This window comes from Abramis brama (genome assembly GCF_963993115.1).
Source record: "Abramis brama genome assembly, chromosome: 7".
Lineage (NCBI taxonomy): Eukaryota > Metazoa > Chordata > Actinopteri > Cypriniformes > Leuciscidae > Abramis > Abramis brama.
This window is the reverse complement of record NC_139969.1, coordinates 17,307,645-17,331,781: the sequence shown is the minus strand read 5'-3', so window position 1 is coordinate 17,331,781 and position 24,137 is coordinate 17,307,645. Positions and strand designations below refer to the sequence as shown.

Genomic DNA, 24,137 nt, shown 5'->3' with positions numbered 1-24,137 from the left:
CCGTGTCTATGTTTGTAATTACTATTTGGTTGGCTCCTGTTCTGGACACCTGCAGTAATTTGGCTAAACAGCCATGAGCCTCAAGCAAGATGCTGGATTTGTGTTCATTATTATGCATATTATACACACATATTCGGCGAGCATTTTCATATCATACTGGGCGATTCGTTCGCAGCAGTGTTCCTTGAACTCTCTGGCCTTTCACGCTCGGCTCAGACAGCTGTGATTACGCTGGGGCCGTCGTGCTTTTGAGAGTCGTTTGATTGGGGAAAAAGTAAAATGCTGTGCCGTATAAAGACCATAGAAATCCATTTCAAATATATGATTTGTGAATTCTTTGCCACTGCATAGAAAAATTATTTTTGTTTTTTTGGTAACAAACTAATTTGCTAAATTTATCTCAGCCTTAGAGGCAAAGAACGCATCAAAACACCTGCAGGAAGAGAGCAAAAGTGGAAAATAGGTGGGAAACACTCATTACTCAAAAAAAAAAAAAAAAAAAAACAGAACTCAAGCATTACTATTGTACCATAAGTGATACGATGAAATAGCTAACACTGTTTCTATTAGCCAAAAAGTCCATTTTTTAATTAAGGTAATGTTTGCCTGAATGCTGATGTAATAATGAATAGTGTTGACTGGAGATCTGTTTTTCCTTGATTGAATTAACTGAGAATTTTTCTAGATGTCCTTTCTTTCTTTCTCCCTGCAGTTCGTTTAATTGCATTAGACCCTCGGAGTGGAGGGGAAATGGAATCATTACTATTACTTCATGTCTTGCTGGCAGTGCAGAAATGGGAAAGGAGCCGGAATAAAAGATAGGTCAGAGATACAGGGAGTGAGACAGACAAACAGAGGGTGAGGAAAGAGAGGGAACTAGTAAGAGAGAAAGGGAGGGATACATACAATATGGCAGAATGACTGACCTTGTCTGGCTTTCTTCTTCCATTGCAGCCCTCCCCAAACACACTACCCTTCCCTCTCTGTTTTTTGCTCATCAACTGTTTGGAATAAAATAGTACTGTACTGATTACTGTACAGAATATACTGTATAATACATAATAGCTTTTTAATACATAAAACAATATTTAATAAGCTATATTTATATGTTTGACTGTTATTTTACGGAGGACTACGAGTGCCAGTTACAAATGAATAGATGCATTTAAACATTTAAACAATTGCAACTTTGATTTTTTTTTATTTTTATAAAACTCCAACTAACTACTTTGGGTTGAATTTGATATCATGCATTATACTCGTGTATCTCTACATGCCCCTGGAATGGCACACAAACTCAGACTGGGACTGTTGAACGCGGTCAAAAATAGACTGCTCGTTTTAGTCCAATCTTCCCAAGAGTTGTTCATAACTATAAAATATAAACTTAAAATCCACAGTGAAGCACACCTGTCTACTGCCTTACATTTTCTCCTTGCTGCACTGTAAGGTAAATGTCCCTCCAGGGCTTCCATCCTCTCCAACTACACAGATGTTGATAATCAAAGAAAGAATGATGGGCTGTTTCTCTGTCCACATGGCTAGAGGGGAGAGCAAAACTCTCCAAAGGCTTTTTTAACTTCGCTTTTTTGTTTCAAGCCAGTCTGATGGACCATTTGCTGTGCATGAGGCCAGGACACAGTAATCTGAGTCCACCATCCTCCCTCACACACATCCCTTTGGGCTATTTCTATCCACAATGACTTCACTCTACGAATGCATGCAGCCATGACCTTCTGTCCAGCTTGAAGAGCATGATAGTGACTGCTCTATCCATTAAGAAGGTTTTATGGATAATGCCTCTTCTGGTGACTTATTATTTTAAAAATAACATTATTATGAAGCTGCCATAAGATTAAACACTTTTTGACGACAATTATAAGGGATTGTCCATCTGGAGTTTGATAGCATGGCTGCTGTCCAGATATTGATCATAAATAGAAATACTGAAAAAGGACACCAAAACACAGCCAATGAATAAATAAAACGTTCATAAATAAATGACAAAATTGTATTACAATAGTGAACTAAATATGAGCACTACTGTTCAAAAGTTTGGTTTCAGTGAGATTTTTTTTTTAATCAATACTAATTTTATTCAGCAAGAACACATTAAATAGATAAAAAGTGACCTTCAAGACTTTTACTTAGTTACAAAAAAAATTATATATCAAATAAATGCTGTTCTTTTGCTCCATTCATCAAAGTGTCCTATAAAAAAGCATCACGATTTCAACATAGATAATAAAATGTTTCATGAGCACCAAATCAGAATGATTCAAATTAGAATGATTTCTGAAGGATCATGTGACATTTAAGACTGGAGTAAAGATGCTGAAAATTCAGCTTTGCCATCACAGGAATAAATTACATTAAACATATATTAAAATAGAAAAGTTATTATAAATTGTAATAATATTTTACAATAATACTGTTGACTACATTTCGGTCACTGTATTTTTGTATAATGAGCATAAGAGACTTGAAAAATCTTACCAACCCCAATCTTTTGAATGTATAAAATGTAGATGTTTAAGTCAATATATAATATATGTTTATTAATTATATATATATAAAAAAGCCATTATAATCAGAGTGAAATTGGCTATGTATGACATGGTGAAATTGTTTACTAAACTTAAAGAATATTTTCATCAAAAGACAAAAACTATGACCATAGCAAAAACAGTGTAAAAGTTAACAGTTTCAGTGCAGCTGCAAAATGACCCAACTGACCCCGTCATACATTCAAATAAAAAAGACAAGGGCAGAAATGGCTGCAGTAGCTTCTTGCCAATGGTGGCTGACCTTTCCTACTCCATTTCAGTGTGGCATCTTTGATCAGGCCTGCCTCCAGTTCTTCCTTACGGCTAGAAAAGACACCAATGAATCAGCTGTACTACTGCAGGATCAGCTACAGCAAGAAACAAGGATTCTGAACACTAAATCCAGCTGCCTTCACAAAAATAAACTAAAAAACCAAGTCCACAGAGACGGTCCAGCTACAAACAAATGCCTCTTCTAAAGCAACAATGGCAGAGGGGCACGTCCGCACAGACTGACAGATTTTAAGAAGCTGGCCTGCAGAATTTCGAGCTTAGAGAGAAGGATGTTCATTGGCACTTGGGCTCACACTGTCAGACCGGTGAACTTCAAATAAGTGGGAAGAGAGGAAGTTGTTCTGACAGGAACTGGGAGTCCCTGGAGCCCCAGCAAACTGGTTCCAGAGAAGTGACAGTATGTTTGAGTAAACCTCCACCCAGAGGACCTAAATGGACGAGCGTCTGAGTCTGTGCGTGTCTCTCCACCAGTCAGACGGGGAATTCGAAGCAGAACACACAGCTGGGTCCACAAGCCATTCACTCTTACATCTTATCTTTGAAGAACTGCTCACAGCTGACTATATCATCACCCTTTCTGTGAAACAGCACACATTCATCCTTCAGTAATATATCAAAGCTGAATATCAGTTCACAGTGGCTTCAAAAAGTGTTTGATAGAACTACATTTCTCAGAAGCATTACAGTTACTGGTCCTTTTAGTGCGTGTGTAAAGTCATCTATATTTTATCATTTAAATTGTATACAATTATTTTAATGAAATGCTTTGCTTTAAATGTGTGCTGTATTCCTTTCAATTAAAAGTCACTTCATTTTTGATCTTGCTTTGTCGTGAACTTAATTTTCTCATGATTTGGACATGAGCTCATTCCAATGATCTCAAAAGTTGTTTTCTCTTGGTTTTTCTCCCCATTTTTTCTTGTTTTCTTGGCATTGACTGCATTATGGATTTGCAGACCGAGAAGGCGGCTACAACTTTATTGTTGTAGATACACTGAGATCACAAGAAAACAACTTTTGTTTTGTTGAGATTTCGTCTAGACAACAAGAATAAAAAATTAATGCATGGCCACTTAAGGCTTCTAACGTATAATGCAATAAGTTCATAGACATGTATAAGTGTGTACATGTTTAATATTTACACTACAGTTCAAAAGTTTGGGATATTATTTTTTTTCTAAAATAAATTATAATAGTTATATTTAGCAAGGAGCATTAAAAGTGAAGACACATTTATAATATAAAAAGTTTTCTATTTTAAATAAATGCTGTTCTTTTGAACATTCTATTCATCATAGAATCCTGAAGAAAAAAAAAAATCATCACTGTTTAAAGACACACACACACAAAATGGGGAAGCAGCACAACCATTTTCAACATTCATAATAATGAGAAATATTTCTTGAGCATCAAATCAGCATATTAAAATTATTTCTGAAGGATTATGTGACACTGAAGCCTGGAGTAATGAAGCTGAAAATTCAGCTTTGCCATCACAGGAATAAATACAATTTTAAAACCTATTAAAATAGAAATCAGTTATTTTAAATTGTAATAATCTCACAATATTACTGTTTTACAGTATGTTTGATCAAATAAATGCAGCCTTGGTGAGCATAAGAGACTTCCTTTGAAACATTAAAAAAATCTTACTGACCTCAAACTTGTAGTGTGTTTAAATATTGTATCAACATCAAATGAAACAGAAATTTAAATATATACATTTTTAATTTGTTGTCCTGGCAGAAGTGCTCATTTCAACACAACTAAAACATAAAATGAGCAGTAAGAAAGTCCAAAAAGATCAACAGATAATAAATATTCATGAAATATATATATATATATATAAGAGCCACAAAAATAAACTCCTTCAAAACAACATTGAGTTATTTATATCCTCCAAATAAAAACAGCTCAGTTCAGGAGGAGATCTCAGGGGAAGCTCTTGCTTGTTTATATCAAGCTATAATGCTTATTTTTACTTATATAATCAATCCAATTGTGTCACAAAAGCAGTTGGCAAAGGCAGAAAAAGATAATGGTGTGCTTTATCACACCATCCAGTTTCCGCCATATACTATCAATGCAACTCCAAACAACTGAAAAGAGTGACATATGGGACATTTCTCCACGAGTGTTATCGCTGTTGCAAGAGCGTGTGTGCCCTGATATACTGCAGGTTTTGCTCTCTCATCACCTGAGCGGGGAAAAATGATAGCTAGTGAACACGCAGCTATTCATTATCTGGAGAGACAGGCATCAGGCAGCAGAGCATCATCTATTCACACGTTTCTGTCTGGACATGGTGTAGATTTGTGAGCGGCGAGAATAAATGGCTCCTCCCTGCAGAGCTGCATAACCCAGAGAAAGAAAAAAAACCCTAGAAACAGTGCAAGAACACTGTTCAGCGACAAAGAGACTGTTCCTGATGACGCATGCTTACTCATGACTTTTTAAAAGCCTGTCTAGAACATTTCAAACACTGTCTACCAGACCTCAAAACAAAATGACATCCCAAAAACAGGAGAAAACATCTGACATTATTTTTGTTTTATCGTGACTTTAAATGACCAGGGCTAAGGCACTTATAAAAGAGAAAGATGGCATATTTATGGACTTACCTGTTGTATATGTCGTCATCTTCACCTCCCCAGCCCCAATACTCATTTGGGAAGCCATTGATTTTGAGGAACTGTTTTCTGCTAAGGCCGGACACCCCTCCAAAGTACCCTGCATAGGGCAGCCTGCAAGAAGGAACAGAGCACAGTCATTTATTCAGTTGATACACATTTCAGCCTCTAATGACTGCCTCAAATGGTATATTCTTGTCTGGAATGTATGGTTAAAGGCTTTGGATTCCCAATAGATTTGATTTTTGATTCAAGTCTAGAGTGGGAACACCATTCTGTAGGTTCAGTTCTCTGAACTGAGCCCTTTAGTCAGCCTACCGAAGCATTCGAATTTGACAAAATTGCATCTTGTATGAGTGATTCTAGAGAGCCACAGAGTCCTCCCACAGGGGATTCAACATTTTCAAATGATATCTGATCCTTCTTTCAACTGTCTTTCATCAGTCTCCTGGCTGCCACCCCACAGGCCCGTCAGTTAAGCTACACAACTCTAAGAAGGCCCTGTAAAAGCTTAAGTGCGCCGTAAACTGTAGAATCCGTCTCCGCTTGTAGGAATACAGCTCACGGTGCAAGAGGCCACTGTCAGATGAGAATTATCAAAGGAATCATCGTCTACAGGATTAAAGGCTGATATAAATATACATACTCCATTGCGAGTCAAAAAGGATGAATTAAAAGGCCTTGGTGGTTCTCAGAACGAAGTCATGTTTTTGACCTTTAAACCACAGAGCGATATGAAACCACAGATTTATATTTAAAGCAAGTGTTCGAAGCCTTCAAAGAAATGCTTTACTGGATGAATATAGTCTGGAAAAGCATTAAGTGGTTGAAAACATTGTATCCATGTCTTCTCTTTTAAGAGGCCCACTGGGCTATGGGCTGGCAGGTGCATCATGGGTATCCACCTGGGGTTCGCCTTGGGCTACTGCAATGTGTACCAATGACAGCAACCACATCCACCCACGCAAACAAATGTGCGACATAAGGGAGAAAGAGAAGCAAGAACCTACAGGCACGCGCGCACACACACACACTAAACACTTGCTTGTGCACGCAGCAACCTCGCGTTAAAAGACAACAAGCTAAAATTAATGAGGCCATCTGCTACAGCAGAAGTCTTCACAGAAACAGTATGGCTGAAGTTTCTTCACAGGCTCATGGTCTGAGAGCGTGCGATTCTCTAAAGGTGCCCCACTTATTAAATACAGCAATGTTAAGGCCTCCTCAGACTGGAGACACAAACCAATAGTGTGAATCAATCACAGAGAAAACGGAATTACTATCCCACTGACAGTTGAAGGCAGTTCACGGCTCGGAGAAAGTCAGTGGCATCTGTTTTGTAACATATTGTCTGGCTGTCCACTGAGAAATAAAAACCAAGTTCAAATTTTGCAACAACACTAAGCAGGTACTGTAGTTTTGTTAACTGCTGAGACAGAGCTTTGATGAAACGTGGCTCTGAATAAAAATGAAGGAAAAGATTGGGTCTCATTCACTAATAATTGCGTGCAGTTGATTATTTCGTATTTGTACGCACAGGACAGTTTCTCACAAAAAATCTCCGCCTGATTCACAATGCATTCAACGCAGATTAATTTGTTCTTAACATCGTTCTGTTGTTAGTGAATTCAGAGTATTCTAAATGAGCGGCCGCGTGTCATTTGCATAAGACACGCCCAAACCATCTCCATATAAGGGCTTTCCACACATGCTTTCTTTGCAGCCTTTCGTCACTATCGTCAAACTTGCGGCTGTTTGCAGACACACTTTCGCCCGATCTTTGAGCAATGCCAAGTGTGCCATTCTCACCAGTTCTCACAATAAACACCTTTTATACAGACCCAGATTACAGACCTCTCCTTAGCCAGCTGTACATACACGTATATCTGCGTTATTCAGAGAAACTTCGCACCTGAAGCTATATTGTATATGTGGATGATATAATACAATTAATGCAACATACTTCAATATAATTATAATCGTGTTCAGAAGTTACATTTCATCCTAACACGACTATAAGTCCGTACAGAGTAAGTGCTTTTTGCGTTTGTGTGGTTTCAGTTTTTCCTATATTTTTGTATAGGATATTTGTTATATTTTTGTTCTTAAAATCGCTTGTACACTCACAAATTTGTGCGTACGCACACTTAGTGAATGAGACCCATCATTTTCTTATCAATGGCCACTGATGTTGCTAAGGCAGTCAATAAGCAGGTTGATTTTACTGCCATACAAAAGCAAAATGCAGTAACTGCACCAATAAACAAACTGATAAAATACATATATATAATGTGTACAATAATACAAAACCAATTAAAAACATACAAATATAATAATAATAATATGTTATCATCATATAATTATTATTTGGTTGTTTATAAATAAATTAAAATAAAATAAAATAAAATAAATTAATAATAAATTAATAACAGCAACTACTTTTTAATCCTTCATTAAATATGTTACACATATCAATTCAACTGATTGGTAACTAGTTATTGGACTAACTGGTCTAACTTCACTGCTTACATTTTAAGACAGAGGTGTTCCCTATTCCCTTTGTGTGAATGCAAGTGAATTCCCAGAGGATGGCAAAGGAAGGCACAGAGTTAAGATTGTCTTGGCCCTTTCAGCCGCTCACACAAAGACAGGAAATTAAACACCACGGAGCAAAGGCCAACGTGTCTTCTTGCCGACAGAAGACAGACAAAATTAATTTCAAGTTCGACAATATATAAAAAAAACATAATACGGAGGACCTTCACCATTGTTCTAATATCTCCAGCTATTACATTTAAAGAGAACTGGTCTGTCTCAGCTAAAAAATTGTCTGCCTTGAAAAATGAATACATATGCTTGTGAAAGCTCCAGGTCTGTCTAGACTGCCACAGCACCTGACAAATGAACTTTTGATACATTATAATTCAGCTGCATTCTCAAGATGACAAAGCGTCATAAGACATATAAAAAAGCAATTAATCATCAGAAGCACAGGCTTTGACAGACAGCCCTCAAGCTTTGGCTGTTTGATTAACTGACTCTGTTCTCTGCAAAGAAACAAAGACAAATACAGACATGCCGTCTATTAATATATATGTAAATAGCAACAAATGCAGCCCAGCATATTTGTAATAAACTCAGGCAAAGCCACAATTCTACAAGGATATTAAATTCATATAAAACATGCCACTGATTTTATTTTATTGCATTTCCAGGCTTTATATGAGAGTTCTGATTATTTATGGATCAAAATAGACCAGCATTATAAACGTGAGATAAAATGATGTATCATATACAGTGTGTCAACGGATTCCTGCTCTTTGTGGTTCCCTCAATATTAAATATGTTACCTGAAGCCGAATTTGTCCATGGCAATGGCGAAGTGACGGGGCTGGTCGTAACAGTGGTAGAGGTTCCGGTCATCCATAGGGATTAGGTCCACATCACTGAAAATGAAGCAGTCGTATTCTGCATCTTTCAGAGCCTCCGTGTAGCCAACATTAAGCAGCTTGGCCCGATTAAAGGTTTCCTCACCAAGCTGAAACACAACAGAAAAAAACAAATTAATAAATAACAGCTCAATTGCTATAAGGATGGGGAAAAAAACCTGAAACTCTTTATTGTGACTTTATATCTCACTTTATATAATGATAATAAGAATGAAAAATAAACATATAATTTATTTATTTAAAGGGGCATTCCACCCATAGGAAAGTGTTTTTTATTGAAAGTGGGTCATATATGTAGTCGAAATGTAAAATAAATTTTGAATTTGGTGCCTTCGTGACCGAGGAAAGACAAAAAATAACTTCAGGACGCATTTGTATGAAAGACAACAACTCCCACAATGCACCACATTGCACAGCTCCGCAAGCCACTCCCACTAATCCAGAACAGCGCATATCTGCATATAAGATAAATCACTCTTCCGTCTACAAGGCTAGCTACCACCAGAGCTTGAAATTCATTTCACACAAAATGTCTAGTTAGTTGGCGAACTCATTAGTGCATTACTCCTCGTTTTTATTTCTTTCGAAAAGGTGAATTATTGCATGGTACCTGGATGTTCAGTCAGAACATATGCGGTGCGAAACTAGGATAGTTCACAACACAAACGTCCGTGTCCTCGTCTGATTCAGAGATTTCGTCCAGGCAAAATTGTCATCGTTGAAATTCTTTGCCGCAGACGGACTCTTATCTCTGTGTTCGTAGTTGCATAGTGAGATCACCGGCGCCACCAGTCCGCCCTAACTCGAGCCAGTCCGGGCTCCTCGTCCGCGGCAGGCAGGTCTTCTGCCTCGGCTGCTCTTCGCTATAATGCGGCTTGTAAAGGTAGCCACAAACACCTGATTCAAGCATCAGACTTCCGAAATCCTCTTCTTCTATATCATAATTGAGTACTCTCCTCCGCTATTGTCATAACTTTACATCTGTCTCCACAGCGCCTGTTAGCTTAGCTTCAAACAAGATGGAGGATATTGCTTTCAGTTTCAGAGAGTAAAGTCCCACCCACTGATCTGTAATAGGTCTGTAGCGTGAGCGGTTCCCGCCCCCTGGGAAAGATGAGGAACGAGTGTCTGTAGTCTCAACAGAAATCCCCCCCTCTTACACTTCCTCTGACAATGACGCAAAATGACTATTTTTGCGTCATTGTGGGAGGAAGTGTAAGAGGTAAATAACAGATTTCTCCCGTCTCAGGGGAAAATGAGAGAGTGTTGCACGACCATTCAATAGTATGACTGGGTTTCTAACAATGCAAAGCTTAGTGCAAATGGGTGGAGTGTCCCTTTAAATATGCTATTATAAATGTATATATTTACCGATAAACACTTCACAATAAGGTTTTATTAGTTAACGACTTTTGTTAACATGAACTAAGAATTAACAATTAACAATTCATTAATCTTAGTTCATGTTTATTTCAATATATACCAATATATTATTGAAATCAAAGGTTGTATTTGTTAACATCAGATAATGGACTGTGAACTAACATGAATGACAATGTTTTTTATTAACTAACATTAACAAAGATGAATAAAAACAGCAACAAATGTTAACAAATGAGACCTTATTGAAAAGCGTTACCATTTGCACTGTAACTGTAATATTTTACTCTGAGATAGAGCTTGCACATTTCATTAAAATAAGCATTCAGCACTCTAATTTGGTGCAATTAAAGTCTATAAATACACTGAATGGGAGGCCATTCAACATCATAACACCATGTGGTGTCTAAACAAATAATCCAGTGTGACAATAATCCCATGTAATCCTGTAATGCCTGAGATTTGGCCTAATAATCCAAAGGTGTGAACTACTGCCACAAATCTACTGCCTTTTCAGCGCAATGCTTGTGGATCAGCACTACAAAAGCAATATCAATGCATATTATGTGAGCCTTTGGAGTGCGGCATTCACTGAACAACAGCGGCTGTAAACAGTGATGAACGGCATTGGATGCAAACAGAAGCACCTCTCAAGCAAAGCTTTAGCAAGTGAAATCTTATTTCACGGCGCTGATGCTAAAAAAGTAAGGAAAATAACTTGATACTAAGTGACTTCTAGCTTCTATCAATATTTATCCTAACTTTAATTCTCTCAGAGGCCTAGAGGAGAAAGGAACTTCAATATACCAGAGATAAATGGAGAAAGAGTGAGGGAGGCAGATAAGGCAATATCTTTAAGAGACGTAAAATAGATTTTTTTTCACCAGCAAGGGTGCTCATTAAACATTACTGGGATAATTTTTACTAGTTTATTAAGATTTATTTCTTGTGAGGTGGCAGGCAGATCAGGCAAACACAGCAGTAGATGTCTGGTATTAACACACCTCGCTAAAAACGACAGATTTATAATAAGGACATGCTCACGACTTAGTATTTCTCATCCAAGAAACCAGCTCCAAGACGGAGGATATGTGGACATCATGAACAGATGGTTTTGAAACAAAAAAAAGTGTAATTATTTTTTCGAAAAACGATCGTCGGAGCTAAGCAATCATTCTAAAGTTTCAGCTGTGGGGTGTTTGGCTCGATTTGCATGGTTCCAACACGCCATGAAGTAGGGTTGATTATGAGACAGGTGTAGTACCTTCCCCTCATTAGCCAACTTGCACCTGTTCTAAGTCATTAACCTCAACAGGGACAATGGCTCATCCGGGGAGTGTTATATTCAGTGGTGTGTAGTAATGAAGTGCAAATACTTTCTTACTGTATTAAGTACAGTTTTTGATTTGTACTTTGCTCAAATATAAATATTTTTGTTGACTTCTACTTTACTACATATAAAAGAGAAATTTTTTACTTTTACTCCGATACATTTGTCCAGACCCTTTTGTTACATTTGTAGCTGCAAAGTGCAAAGCAATCCTTTCTGATCCGTCATAGCGATATCCAGTTCGCAAATGAATCTTTTGGTCAGTTTGGTTCCTATGAATTTGTCAAACTGGTCCGTGAAGAGGTGTGAATGATTCATTTCGCAAATCACGAATATAAATCTTGAGAATATGTTTATTAAGGTAAATATGTTTTAGACTTAAGTAAACATTTTGAAATTGTAATTACGTGCAATATGCGATCGAACTCTCCCACCGGTGGTAGTGATGAAAAAGATGAAAAGCTTGTTCTTCTACATGCTTAGATGGACATCTTTAACCATTGTGCCTCCTTTTTTCCATTGTTCTGCATCTTTCCAAATGCGATGTCTGAACGAATTCATTAATCTCACTGTAGTTGTATGTCTATAGTTTGCTTTATTTGTTGTAGTGTGGATCATATGTGCATTTGTAGTAGGACACTCATTTAATTGTTCAGTTCTTGAGTTAAAGGGGCAGTTTACCCAAAAAATTGTTATTTACTTACCCTCATGTTTTCCCAACATGTAAATGATGATATGATTTCACTTCCCAGCACTAATGATTTTCTGTTTTTATAAATTAGACACCAATGATCAATCAATGATTAAATGTATTGATGGTAATAATTAGAGTAAACAATTATTCTGCCAATTACTATCATAATTGGTGACAGACTAATTTAATCCAGATGTCGTGCTTAACAACGCCCTTCAGCCGTGACTTATTCACGATACAGCACAGCCTCTCGTAGAGTATTGCTTACATATATAAGATCTGTGTAATGTTTTTGAACATCTCTTATGTTAAAATACAGTAAAAACAGCAATACAGTGAAATATTATTATAATTTAAAATAACTATTTTCTATTTTAATATATTTTATACAATATATAAAATGTTATTCCTGCGATGGTAAATCTGTATTTTCAGCATCATTACTCCAGTCTTTAGTGTCACATGATCCTTCAGAAAAAATGCTGCCTTCACATGCTATACTACCGATTCTGGAATTGTTGTCAAATACAAGCTATTTTAGCTGTGTATAAAACATACAATATGCTTCAAATGGTTATTCATATATGTTAATATGCACTACTTTAACAACAAGACAAGGCGATGTAGCTGTTGTTGAAAAAACTCTGATGATTGTATGTGAAGGCAGCCTAATTTCAATAAGCTGATTTAGTGCTCAAGAAACATTTCTCAGTTTTATTAATGTTGTACATAATGTTTTATTAAACAGTTGCTTAATATTGTTGTGGAAATTGTGATCATTTTTTTCAGGATTGTTTAAGGAATAGAAAGTTCAAAGGAACAGCATTTTTTTGTAACAACTTTTGTAACATTACATACAGTAGGCCAACAGTGCATCCTTGCTAAATAAAAGTATGAATTTTTATTTATTTATTTATTTATTTATTTATTTATTTATTTATTTTTTAAATGCCTATTTGACCGTAGAAATATCCATACTGATTGACGTGGTAACAAAAAATAAAAAAATAAAAAAGTTAAAAACATGGCATTCTCTGGAATACTTTAGAGTACCATGTAAAATACCATGGTACATGAATATGGTTATATAAATCCTCATATAAGTTTGATCTATAACCCATTACAAACTGAAATGTATCTCCACTGAAGGTTGTTTTCCCCTGCAGTCAGAGGAAAATCATTCTTAGCTCGAGCTCAGTAAATAAAACAGCCTCCCTCTTTCCATACCACACTGAGAAGTACGACCGACTCTGTTTCTTAACCAAGACTTAAACCACTCAGCTTGAGGTCTGAGAGTCACATCGGCCTCCAGCTAGAGTCTCCTTCTTCTATAAGCTTATCGTAACCATGTCAGTTGCTCAATACTTGCTCTCTGAGAAGCAATTAGCTGTATTTTTTATCTGATGATCACACTGATAGCTAATCACAATCCCGTGCTCGCTCTAAGTCATGAGGCAGGATTCCTAGCGGCACACTCAAGGCCAACCAGGGAATCCTACCCGGACCCCGTTGCTATGGAGACAGATTAGGACCAGGGCTCATCCTGAGAGATTGCATTGTGCATTTTCTTGTGCAGGTGTGTGTGTGCAGAGATGTGTGTGTGTAAGCCTGCATTATCAGTCCCACAGCAGGCTGACCATATCATCCAGTGTGCTATCGATGCCAGAGCTGAAGACTAGTGAAGAAGAGGGGACAAAAAAAAAAATCTGGAGTGAGCCGGATCAACCTGAGTTACAGGGAAAGTGTGCGTGAGAGATAGAGTGAAAGGACATAGAGGAGAAAAAGGAAGCCTCCAAAGCTCAACAGTAAGGATTTTTTTTGGCTAAATTTTTTACTTGCCTCAACTGGCCCCATATATATATATTTTTATATCAACTTTAAATAAATGTATTGCCATAAACAACGATTATAATCATAATAATAATAATAACAATAATGATTAAATAATTGCTTTTTATATTTCCTTTCAATAATTTTAATATTTTTGTTACTGCATTCTGACAATTGCAATCATTAAATCTAACAATCATTAAACTACAATAATACAAGCAATGCACACTATGAATATATTATACATAATTAATAATAACAATGCAAAAATTGTTAATAATAATAATACGATTAAATACTTCTGAATACAAAATAATAATAATAAAAATATTTAAATATTCATAATTCATTTCATGTTTGTATTCTTGTGGTTTAATGATCAATTTACTTTTGTCAAAAATCTGAAAATAAATGTTATTCTCTTAAACAAAAATAAACTGTATCAATATCAGTCCTATAAACACAGTAAAGAACATTTAAAACTTGAAAAACTAAGGGCCAGATTGACTAAACAGGGCAGATTGGCGTGAGAGCGCAATTCCAATTTGGAAGGTAAATAATGTACCAGTAAATTGACTAGTGCAAACCTTAGTAAATCACCTTGCGTGATTCATGTGTGTCCATGTCTTTTCAGCACTAATTTTTCCTTGCTGAGGATTCACTTAGCTGAGGCCTTCATCCAAAGTGACTGAAAGTACACTAATGACACGAACCGCCCTGCAGCCACCTGAGCATCAGTGTCTTGATCACAGATCACTCCTTGCGGATTCCGGTTAACCAGTCCAGATGAACAACCGCTATGCCACACCATCCCCAGAAACTCTATCTCACCTAAATGAGGACACCATATGTTGCACAAGCATGCTAAAGTCAACAGACCACTTTCAGTGAGTGTTTTATACGCGCTACATTTTGACAGGCTCTCTTGTTGTGACCTATTTTTTTCCTGCTCGCTAGAAATGGTTTGTATAGTCAGTACTACTTCTAAAATACTCACAGGAAATAACAGCTCTCTACGGAACTGCTGGCAAGCATTAAGCTCAGAAAAACAGCCTGACGTTTCTCGCTGTTGAACAACTGTGCTGCTAACGCACTGCTGGAAGTTGTGCTATTACACTTAGCTTGTTTTGAAAGTTGCTTTGATTTAGGAGAGCGTTGCCTCATTACTGTTCCTCGCTGCTGCTGTACCTGACAACTACTGTACAATGAGCAGGCCTTCATTAAAACCATGCTTCAGACATACGTTCATGTCTTATCAATGGCTGGATGAGAGGCTCTGAGCCCGAGGATGAGGTAGCGCTGGCGACCGGCCAGGCAAACTAAGGCCTCGTTTACACTGCAGGTCTTGATGCCCAATTCTGATTTGTTACCTTTATCCGAATTTTTTGACCGTCCGTTTACACGTTCTTTCAACTGTGACCCATATCCGGTTCATGTGTTTACACTTGTCATACTATCTGAAACATTGCACATGCTTAAAGGGTTAAATTCTCAGATGGACGAACGCGAAATATGCTTGATGCTAGCTCTGCGATATAAGCAAAGTTCACCAAACATCACCATGATTTTGAGGCGGAGGAGGACGAAAAGTGCCACCATTGCAGCCTTTGCTCATGCTTCAGTTATTGAGTGCGAGAGAGATCTCAGGACTGGCGGGAGCATATTCTGTTTAAATATTGGCTTTAACGAGGAGCAGTGGGTCCGAAACTTTAGGATGAGCAAGCCAACATTTGATGTTGTGTCAACGTTTGTCCACATTCCTCTCCTACAACGACATGTTTCGTCGGTCCATCCGTCCCTTTGCAGATGCGCGCCGGGGTTTCTCTCGACATTAAACCACGGAGACGTGCCTAATGCCTCAGAAAATCCGATCTGCCTGTTTACATGACAGTCGCATTGGCATATATCGGATTTCTTTCCACATATGAATGAGGCCTGAAACTGATCTCAAAATATCCGAAAGCATGCGTTTTGTTCCTGTTTACACTGTCATAGAACACATCCGATCTGTGTTACATATGAGCAAAAAATCGGAATTGGGTCACATTTCACTGACAGTGTAAACAAGGCCTAATTTACAGTAATGAAACAGTGGCTATGGAAGCTCAGAAGAAAGGCAGTTTACAGACAAACCCTAGCTATTTCTGAGAATTCAATTTGAGGTTGTCTCCATTTCATCAATAGCCTGACATCACAAGGATTAGTATGGCAAAAAGACAGACGAAACGAGCTGCTGCTATCAGATGGATTCATTAGGCCGGATCAGAGCACACTCTGCCTATTAGTTTCTTCTTTACTCCTCCTTCCTTTCTTACTCCCTTCTTTCATTCCTCACTTTCTCTCTCTCCTCCTATCTATCATTCTTCATTCCTTCCTATCAACATCATCTTTTCACTTTCCTTCCTTCCAGCCTATATGGTTTCTCTCTCTCTCTCTCCCTTCCTTCCTTCCTTCTTTCTGTTTTCTTTCTTCTATCGTCTTTCTTCATTCTTTCTTTCCCTCCATCCATTTTCCTTCTTTCTTACTTCATTCTATTCTTACTTCCACCTCATTGGTTTCTCTCCCTCTATTGTTGCCTCCTCCTTTCTTGCCTTCCTTCCATTTTCTTTCCTTCTTCATTCTTTCCTTCCTTCCATCAATGTTCCTGCTTTCTTCCTTCTTTCCACCTCTATTGCTTTTCTTCCATCCATTTTCTTTTTTCCTTCCCCTTTCTTCATTCATACTTTCCCTCCTTTCATTTTCTTTCTTCATTCCTCTGAAAGATCATTTTATCCTTCCTGTCTTTTCTTTCTTTTTTTCCTCTATTCCTTCCTTCTAATCACCACTCTTTCCTTCTTCACCTTCATTACGACTCTTCCTTCCCCAACCTTCCCTTTATTTATTTCCCTCTTTGCTCTCTTCTAACTTTTGCTTTTCCTTCCTTCCTTCCTGTTGACAGAAATGCAATATCATATACATAACTAAGTGATGTATAAAGACCTTACTTAATGAACCGTTATGTTCTTATTACCTTAGAATGAGCCATTTCTATCTACATACACCACGGGTCCCCTTACATTGAAATGCGCCGACATGTTTCTACAGTGGCCCTAAACGGACAAACGCGTTTCGTCACTGTTGTTCTTCATGCAAAGAAGCTAGCTAAAATCAGCGAATAAAACACTGACACAACGATGAACAAGTAACAATAATATTCGCAATAACATATCGTTTTACTGAATAATTAAGTAAACCTAATTTCTTAATTTATCTTTGTAAAGAAACCTCATTGCCTAACTGGCTAATCTCTGCTGTCTCAGACAATGATATATTTTCCTGTCGGCCACCGTAACTTCTGTTGGTTGCAATTCGCAACCTCACCACTAGATGCCGCTAAAAATTACATAGTGCACCTTTAAGTACATTAAAAATCAAGAATATTTACTCAGGTAAAATTATAAAGGAGTACTCAATACTTTAACTGGAGTAATATTTTATTAGGGTATCTGTACTTTTACTCAAGTTCTGATTTGTGTACTCTGTCCACCACTGCTTTTATCTCATTGACTGACTTCTTTCCTCCTATCTCCCTCCTAGGCAGATGCAGATAGAAATATATAAATGGATAAAGCATGTTATGGTACATAGAGAAAATAACTATACAATGGTAAGAGGGTTATTGTTATTCTCTCCAGTACTTGAGAGGCCAATGAATTATTGCTGTTCTATCAGTACACCATTTAAATATGGATTATCAATGGGCCTACATCAGCCTTGGAGCAGATTATTAGAGAAAGACTTACTAGAGTACACAACACCAGCGCCCACGTTCACATTGTTCGACTGACACAAAATCTTTATGATATTCTAACAGCCCACAGGGAATTAGGAATTTCTCATTATAAACAAATCACTCAAACAAAGAGTGAGGATGCCTTCACTCACCAATCTTTCTCTCTGCCAAGCGTGAGGCTTTCGAGTAAACAGAAAGAACGGGGCATTCTGGGTTGAGCTACTGCAACTGCGAAGGTCAGAATCACCTCGCAGGGAGTACGATTTTGATCACATCTATCATACTGTACGTCTGCATAATCAAATGCAGTGACAGAAACACTCAGTGATATGCCGTTCCTTAGTCTTGCATAGCCAGACATTCAGATTGATGGCAGAAGATCTGGAATTCATAGCAACTTTAATTGGCCAAGGACTGTCCAAGAGGCCGTCTGACTGACATGTAAAGAAACCTATCACATTCAACCAATTTTGTTCAACGTCATGTTTAGGAGTGTAAAAATGTCAAGTCAATGTAACTACAATAACAGACTAGCATGTAAAACTCTTGGACGAATTTTAATGACTCTATGCCATGAACTTCACATACTTTTGAAAATCCAGCATTTTTCTTCTTCCATGAGGGGGTTTTGGTCAGGGGTTTCCAGGCAGACCGCTAAAGAACACGACACACGCGTCTCCCGGAAATCCTGCAGCATTCAACCAATCAGTTGTTGACTTCGAAGCTCCTGAAGTGTTTCCCATTTTGTGTGCCTTATCCATCAGACGTTTAGCCAATGGTCTATGGGCGTGCAATCTGAGGCTGAGACTAGCCGTTCCACAACTCTCAATGACTATTTTGGGTCTTCGTAATATACACACACCCTCCATTGCCTTCAGCGGGTTGGGGCCAGATCTGGTCAAACAAGCAGTATAGAAGATCTCAACCTCTTTCTGGGTGCTACTGAATGAATCATACACTGTGTTCCTAGCAATCAGCTTACATTAAAGCTATCAGAACACCTGCTGTCAGCTAATAAACCATAGAGAGTTGCTGCAAGTCCCCCTGTCAAAGTGAGTTACTGCAGTCTTCAGTAACACTTGCGGGCAGAAGAGAACTCTTCCTCTTCAAGAAAAGGGCTCTATGTTTCTCTATATACCCAGTTCAAAGGCCTTGCTAATTTGATTTTGATGTGTTGGTATTAGTCCAGTAGCTTAGGATGCATGCCATGTTTCTCTCTTCTTTTTATTGTTTATTCTGAGCAACACTGCCACCACAGGGATCTCATGCAAGAAATCACAAAGCACAATGGGGAACTATTAATCATTCTGTGCTAACAAGGGACAAGATGCATGTCCAGTCTTAATTTCGTTCCCTTCTGTGTTTTTGTGGACTGTAAAGTAAATGATAAATTACAAAGCATGACAGTAACAGTATCAGTATCACGAGGCAAGAACTGGCATAACACTTGCAAAGGAAGTCTCCAAAGTCTGCCTCTATTTCTCGAAATCCTCCATCGAAAAGTTTACAACACACCTTTTCTTGTTAATAGGACAGATTTTCATTGTTCCTTGAGAAGGGCACTAGAAAAACAATGATAATTTGGAGGAATTACTGTTCATGGTCATAACATGAGAATTAAACAGCTTTTAGTAAAATCTGTAATTTCCATGTCAGACGCAATCGTTTAACTTGCTGGAAAGTTACAGAAATTTCCGTTTGACTAAGGGGGATAAATATACATAGACTAGCTAGATTTTATGAAGGAGGACTGAAGTTAAGTCAAGATGTGGGTGAGCATGAGATGCATGCTAATGTAATGTAATAACGTCGCTGGCCTCATTTTCGTTAATCTGTGTGGCTATTGGGGCTTGTAGGATAAAAGAGACCCTGCACATCAGCAGGTGATTAATATATACTCAGTTGTCAACCGGTATGGAATTCAGATAAGTTGTGCAGCATGAAGAGGCTTCATAAATCAGGCTTATGAAATAAATGTGCTACAATATAATACTGGGAGACAGGTGGGTGTTACATCAACGCTCTTCTTTGACAGGCAAGTGTTCAGATGTTGGGGGAAGGGGAATTTCACAGACCTAATTTAACTGCACAATGTGAACTGTGAAAATGTCAAACATATTAACAGCTGGGTTATATTCATAGCCAATGTCTGGCAATGGAATGTAAAGGTCCTTATTATGTAACTTCATTAAATTTATCTCTAATTCCTCTGTAAGATTCCTTAATTGTGCTGGGAAATATATATATATATTTATTTATTTTTTATATGAAATTTATATATAGTCCAATAAAGACTTATTCATACTTTCAGAGTTCTTCACAGAAAATAAATAACCCTAACACACTATAAAGCACTGTTAGCAGTTTCACAAGTTCACACAGTAATATGCAATATGCAGTAAATCTTGAAATACCCTTTAAAGGATATATATATAGGCCTATAAATATACAAATATTTTAAAAATACATTTGCTAATTGCAAATAATACACCTAGGACACAAACTAAAGAGTGAAGAATGAGGCAAGTGGCAGTTTATATATGAATACATGTCAATTACAGTGCAAATATATGAAGAGTTCAGATGCAAAAGCCTCTAAGTTCCATCTGAAATTTTCTTCTAAAATGATATTTTTTTATCAAGCTCGTATATTTAAGTTCAGTAATTTCACTTAAATGACAATTAATAGGTCATTTTCATTGTCATTTAAGTGAAATTACTGAACTTAAATATACGAGCTTGATAAAAATGATCATTTTAGAAGAAAATTTCAGATGACACTTAGAGGCTTTTGCATCTGAACTCTTCATATATTTGCACTGTAATTGACATACTCTTCCTGAACCTTCAGGAGGGATGAAGCCTACTTTAAAAAAAAAAAAAGTTCTACTCATAAACGTGCACATATTAAAATACTACTTGTGAAAAATAACCAAGTTGGTATTTTAATGTGACACTTTCCCAATTTTTTATTTATCCCTGTGAGATTTGTGCAGGTTTCAGCCACTTGAAATGTCTGTACATTAAGAGAGGAAGGAAAGTCTGTGGACCCCAGTACCCTTAAGAGGCGATGTCAAGGCAGAGAAAGTCTGCCTTAGTCGATGCTCAGGACATGCTGTTCACCCAGCCTATGTCTTAATCTTAATCTTCAAGTATTGTCCTAAGCCATCGTGCAAACTGACTTCCTACTACCTTCCATACAGTCGGCCATTTAGACCCTCTGTGGGGCTCAACTGTTTTCATGAGCTCACTGACACCACCAAATCGTATTACAGACTAACAGCAGGTCAAGCCGAAACGCTCTCAGCGCTCACATTACAAAAGCACTGCACTGATATTTGGAGAGAAACTCTCAATGCTAACAATCCAAATCAAACATCAGCGAAAAACAATGATTGCAGTGGATTGACCAGCCTGACACCAGTATTAGTCTCTATTCTAAGAGACTGCAAACCACCTCCGCATCAGCAGCGCTGGCTGAATGGAGACGTGTTAACACTGCACACAATCTGACCAGTCTACTGTATGCATGCCAGCTAGCATATGATCCTCTCACTATATGCCTCGCTGGCCGAGCTCCAAGCGTTTCCCTCCTGAGGGAGGCCCCTGATGGGTTATGTTGTTCTTCATAACGTGTAACAGAAAGCTAGCCCTTGATCCACCATCGCAAATCCAATAAACAAAGTGTATGTAGCCAGTAGCCACAATTGTGAGCATACTAAATGGGTTGTTTATGTTTGTGTGCGTGCATAAGAGAGAGACACTTGATCCCTATAGAGGTACTATTGTTGGTCTATTTAAAGGGATATTTCACCAAAAATGAACATTCTGTCACTATTTACTCGCCCTCACGTTTTTTTTTTTTTTCAAACGCGTATGATGTTCTTTCTTCTGCAGAGTACAAAAAGAGAACATTTGAACTACTGTTCTCCATGCTGTTTTTGCATTGACAATAAATGGGAACGTAAGCTTTTAAGCTCCAAAAAGAACACATAAACACCATTAAAATATCATAAAAGTGGTACAATGCCATTACAGCAACTTTGTGTGGCAGATTTTCTTTTTTAAATTTTATTCACTGAAAATATTTGGCACATTCATGAGATGTCAGATTCATGAACAAATCATTCTTTCAAGTTGGTCCAATTTACAAAACAAATGATTCCTTAATGAATCACACTGATCCTGTTCTGGAGTTCAACACACTGATGCAATAATCCAGTTAACAATTCCCACACAACGCTACTGTATCACTTGGGATATAGCATGTGTCTACTTTAATGATACTTTTATGGTGCTTTGAGTCCTTTTTGAAGCTTGAAAGCTTCAGTCCTCGTTCATTCTACATGGAAACGAGCGACTTGAACAGCCTTTAGAATTCTCCTTGTTAGTGTGCTGTGCTGGATTGAAGATGCAACAGTACTGAAGTGCCACATGTGCCTTCTGTAAAGTGTGACAAGAGTGAATCTTTAAGTGAATAATCATTATTTGTAACCACACTCCAATTTAGACAAACTGTAAATTGTTTGGAGTTCTGGGGAGACGATACCCCAACCACTCCAAAGGAATCGTGAAAAATATGAATGTCATGAACGAGACAGGGAACACATATGTACTCTTTTGAAATCTAGCTGCGAAATAATGGCTGCGGCGCTGTGCCAAATCAAAATTCTGTCAGTGTGCATAAGCATGCAACTCCACGAGGCACAGCTGAAGCACAACCAATCGAATTCTGAACCCTTCTTATTATCTCCCTAAACATCTGCCCCATGCCTCCGTGGGCCTCAGAAAGGAGAGGAACCATTTGATTAATGATTCAGAATCGCTGTCTTGAATCGTTAAACACATCTGCATCAGCAACTTTGTTTCACATAGTAATAAATAGCAGGATTCTGTCTGGATGCCTGACCTGAATCTACTTTAAAGTAAATCATTTGATCCTAAATAGAATAGTGAATTCTGATGTGAATGGAAATCACACTGAAATAGTTTCAGCATAAATAAAAACGTTTTGAACATTTGAGATTTTTACTAGCATTTAAGGGAAACTACTACAAAATTCTAACAAGACAATATATAAATGTGTGTACATATAGAAATTCAAATAAATGCTGTTCCTTTGAACTTTCTATTTAAAGAAAACAATACTATCAAAAAAAAGTTGTCAACATTTATTATAATAATAAGTGTTTCTTGAGCACCAAATCAGAATATTAGAATGATTTCTGAAGGATCATGCGACACTAAAGACTGGAGTAATGATGCTGAAAATTCAGCTTTGCTATAACAGGAATAAATTGCATTTTAAAATATATTAAAATTGAAAAAAATCTGATTTATTTCTGATCAAATAAATGCAGTCATGGTAAGCTTCTTTCAAAAACATTAAAAAACTTAAACAGACTCCAAACTTTAAAAATATAAATCCCATACATACACACACATAGATTTCACTCTGAAATGCTCATCCTTCACAACTGAAATACTCATATACTTCTGCATTCAGCAGCCAATCAGTGAAGGTTATCAGTTTTCATTTCGCAGGTTATCCATAATTGATTTCAGATGAACTATATGTTGATTTGTTCCACTCTAAAACCAGATCAAATTCGACCAGACTGAAACCCATGAATACAGTGTAGGACTTTTGCAGCTAATCTAACTAAGGTTGGGCCATAATTGGACTGGATCCGTGGCCTGACCTCAATTTCTCACTACTTAAAAGGTCAGGCTTCAGGGAGACAATGTCTTTCTGCCTTGGTATCTTGCTGGCAATACAGAAATGAAGAACAGGACTTAAGGACATGTGAAAAAAAAAAAAAAAATCAATTACATTTACATTAATTTTGGCTAGCAGGCTATATGGAGAAACATCTACAGTAACTAACATCTGTTCACGTTATTCATTAAAAATCTTGCTGGACAGTCACCGTCACTCTATGAAAAAGAGCTGCTTGAACATTCTGCGATAAATTAAACAACTCCTTTTGTTTTTCACAGAAGAAAGAAAATCACAGGTTTTGAAAGACATGAGGGCGATTAAATGATGACAGAATGGTGAACTATCCCTTTAAAAAAGTATGAACCCATGAAGGACAGACAAATTAAATGCATCTGAGGACATATGCGGTTTGTGGGGAAAAGAAAACGAACAAGCACCTACTGAAGCATTGTTTTTGCCTGTCTGTTGGTTTTTACTAAGCTATAAACTT

At 37.4% G+C, this 24,137-nt stretch overlaps 1 protein-coding gene across 1 annotated transcript in view; it reads right to left on the bottom strand.

Moving 5' to 3' along the window:
- The window catches only part of b4galt2 (UDP-Gal:betaGlcNAc beta 1,4- galactosyltransferase, polypeptide 2), a 104,073-nt gene that overhangs the window by 9,552 nt on the left and 70,384 nt on the right, over window positions 1-24,137 (bottom strand). The window contains exons 4-5 of the mRNA XM_084120765.1: window positions 8,821-9,008; window positions 5,462-5,584 (exon numbers count right to left, since the gene is read on the bottom strand). Coding sequence (XP_083976891.1) covers window positions 5,462-5,584; window positions 8,821-9,008 — 311 coding nt within the window. The remainder of the gene's footprint in view (window positions 1-5,461; window positions 5,585-8,820; window positions 9,009-24,137) is intronic.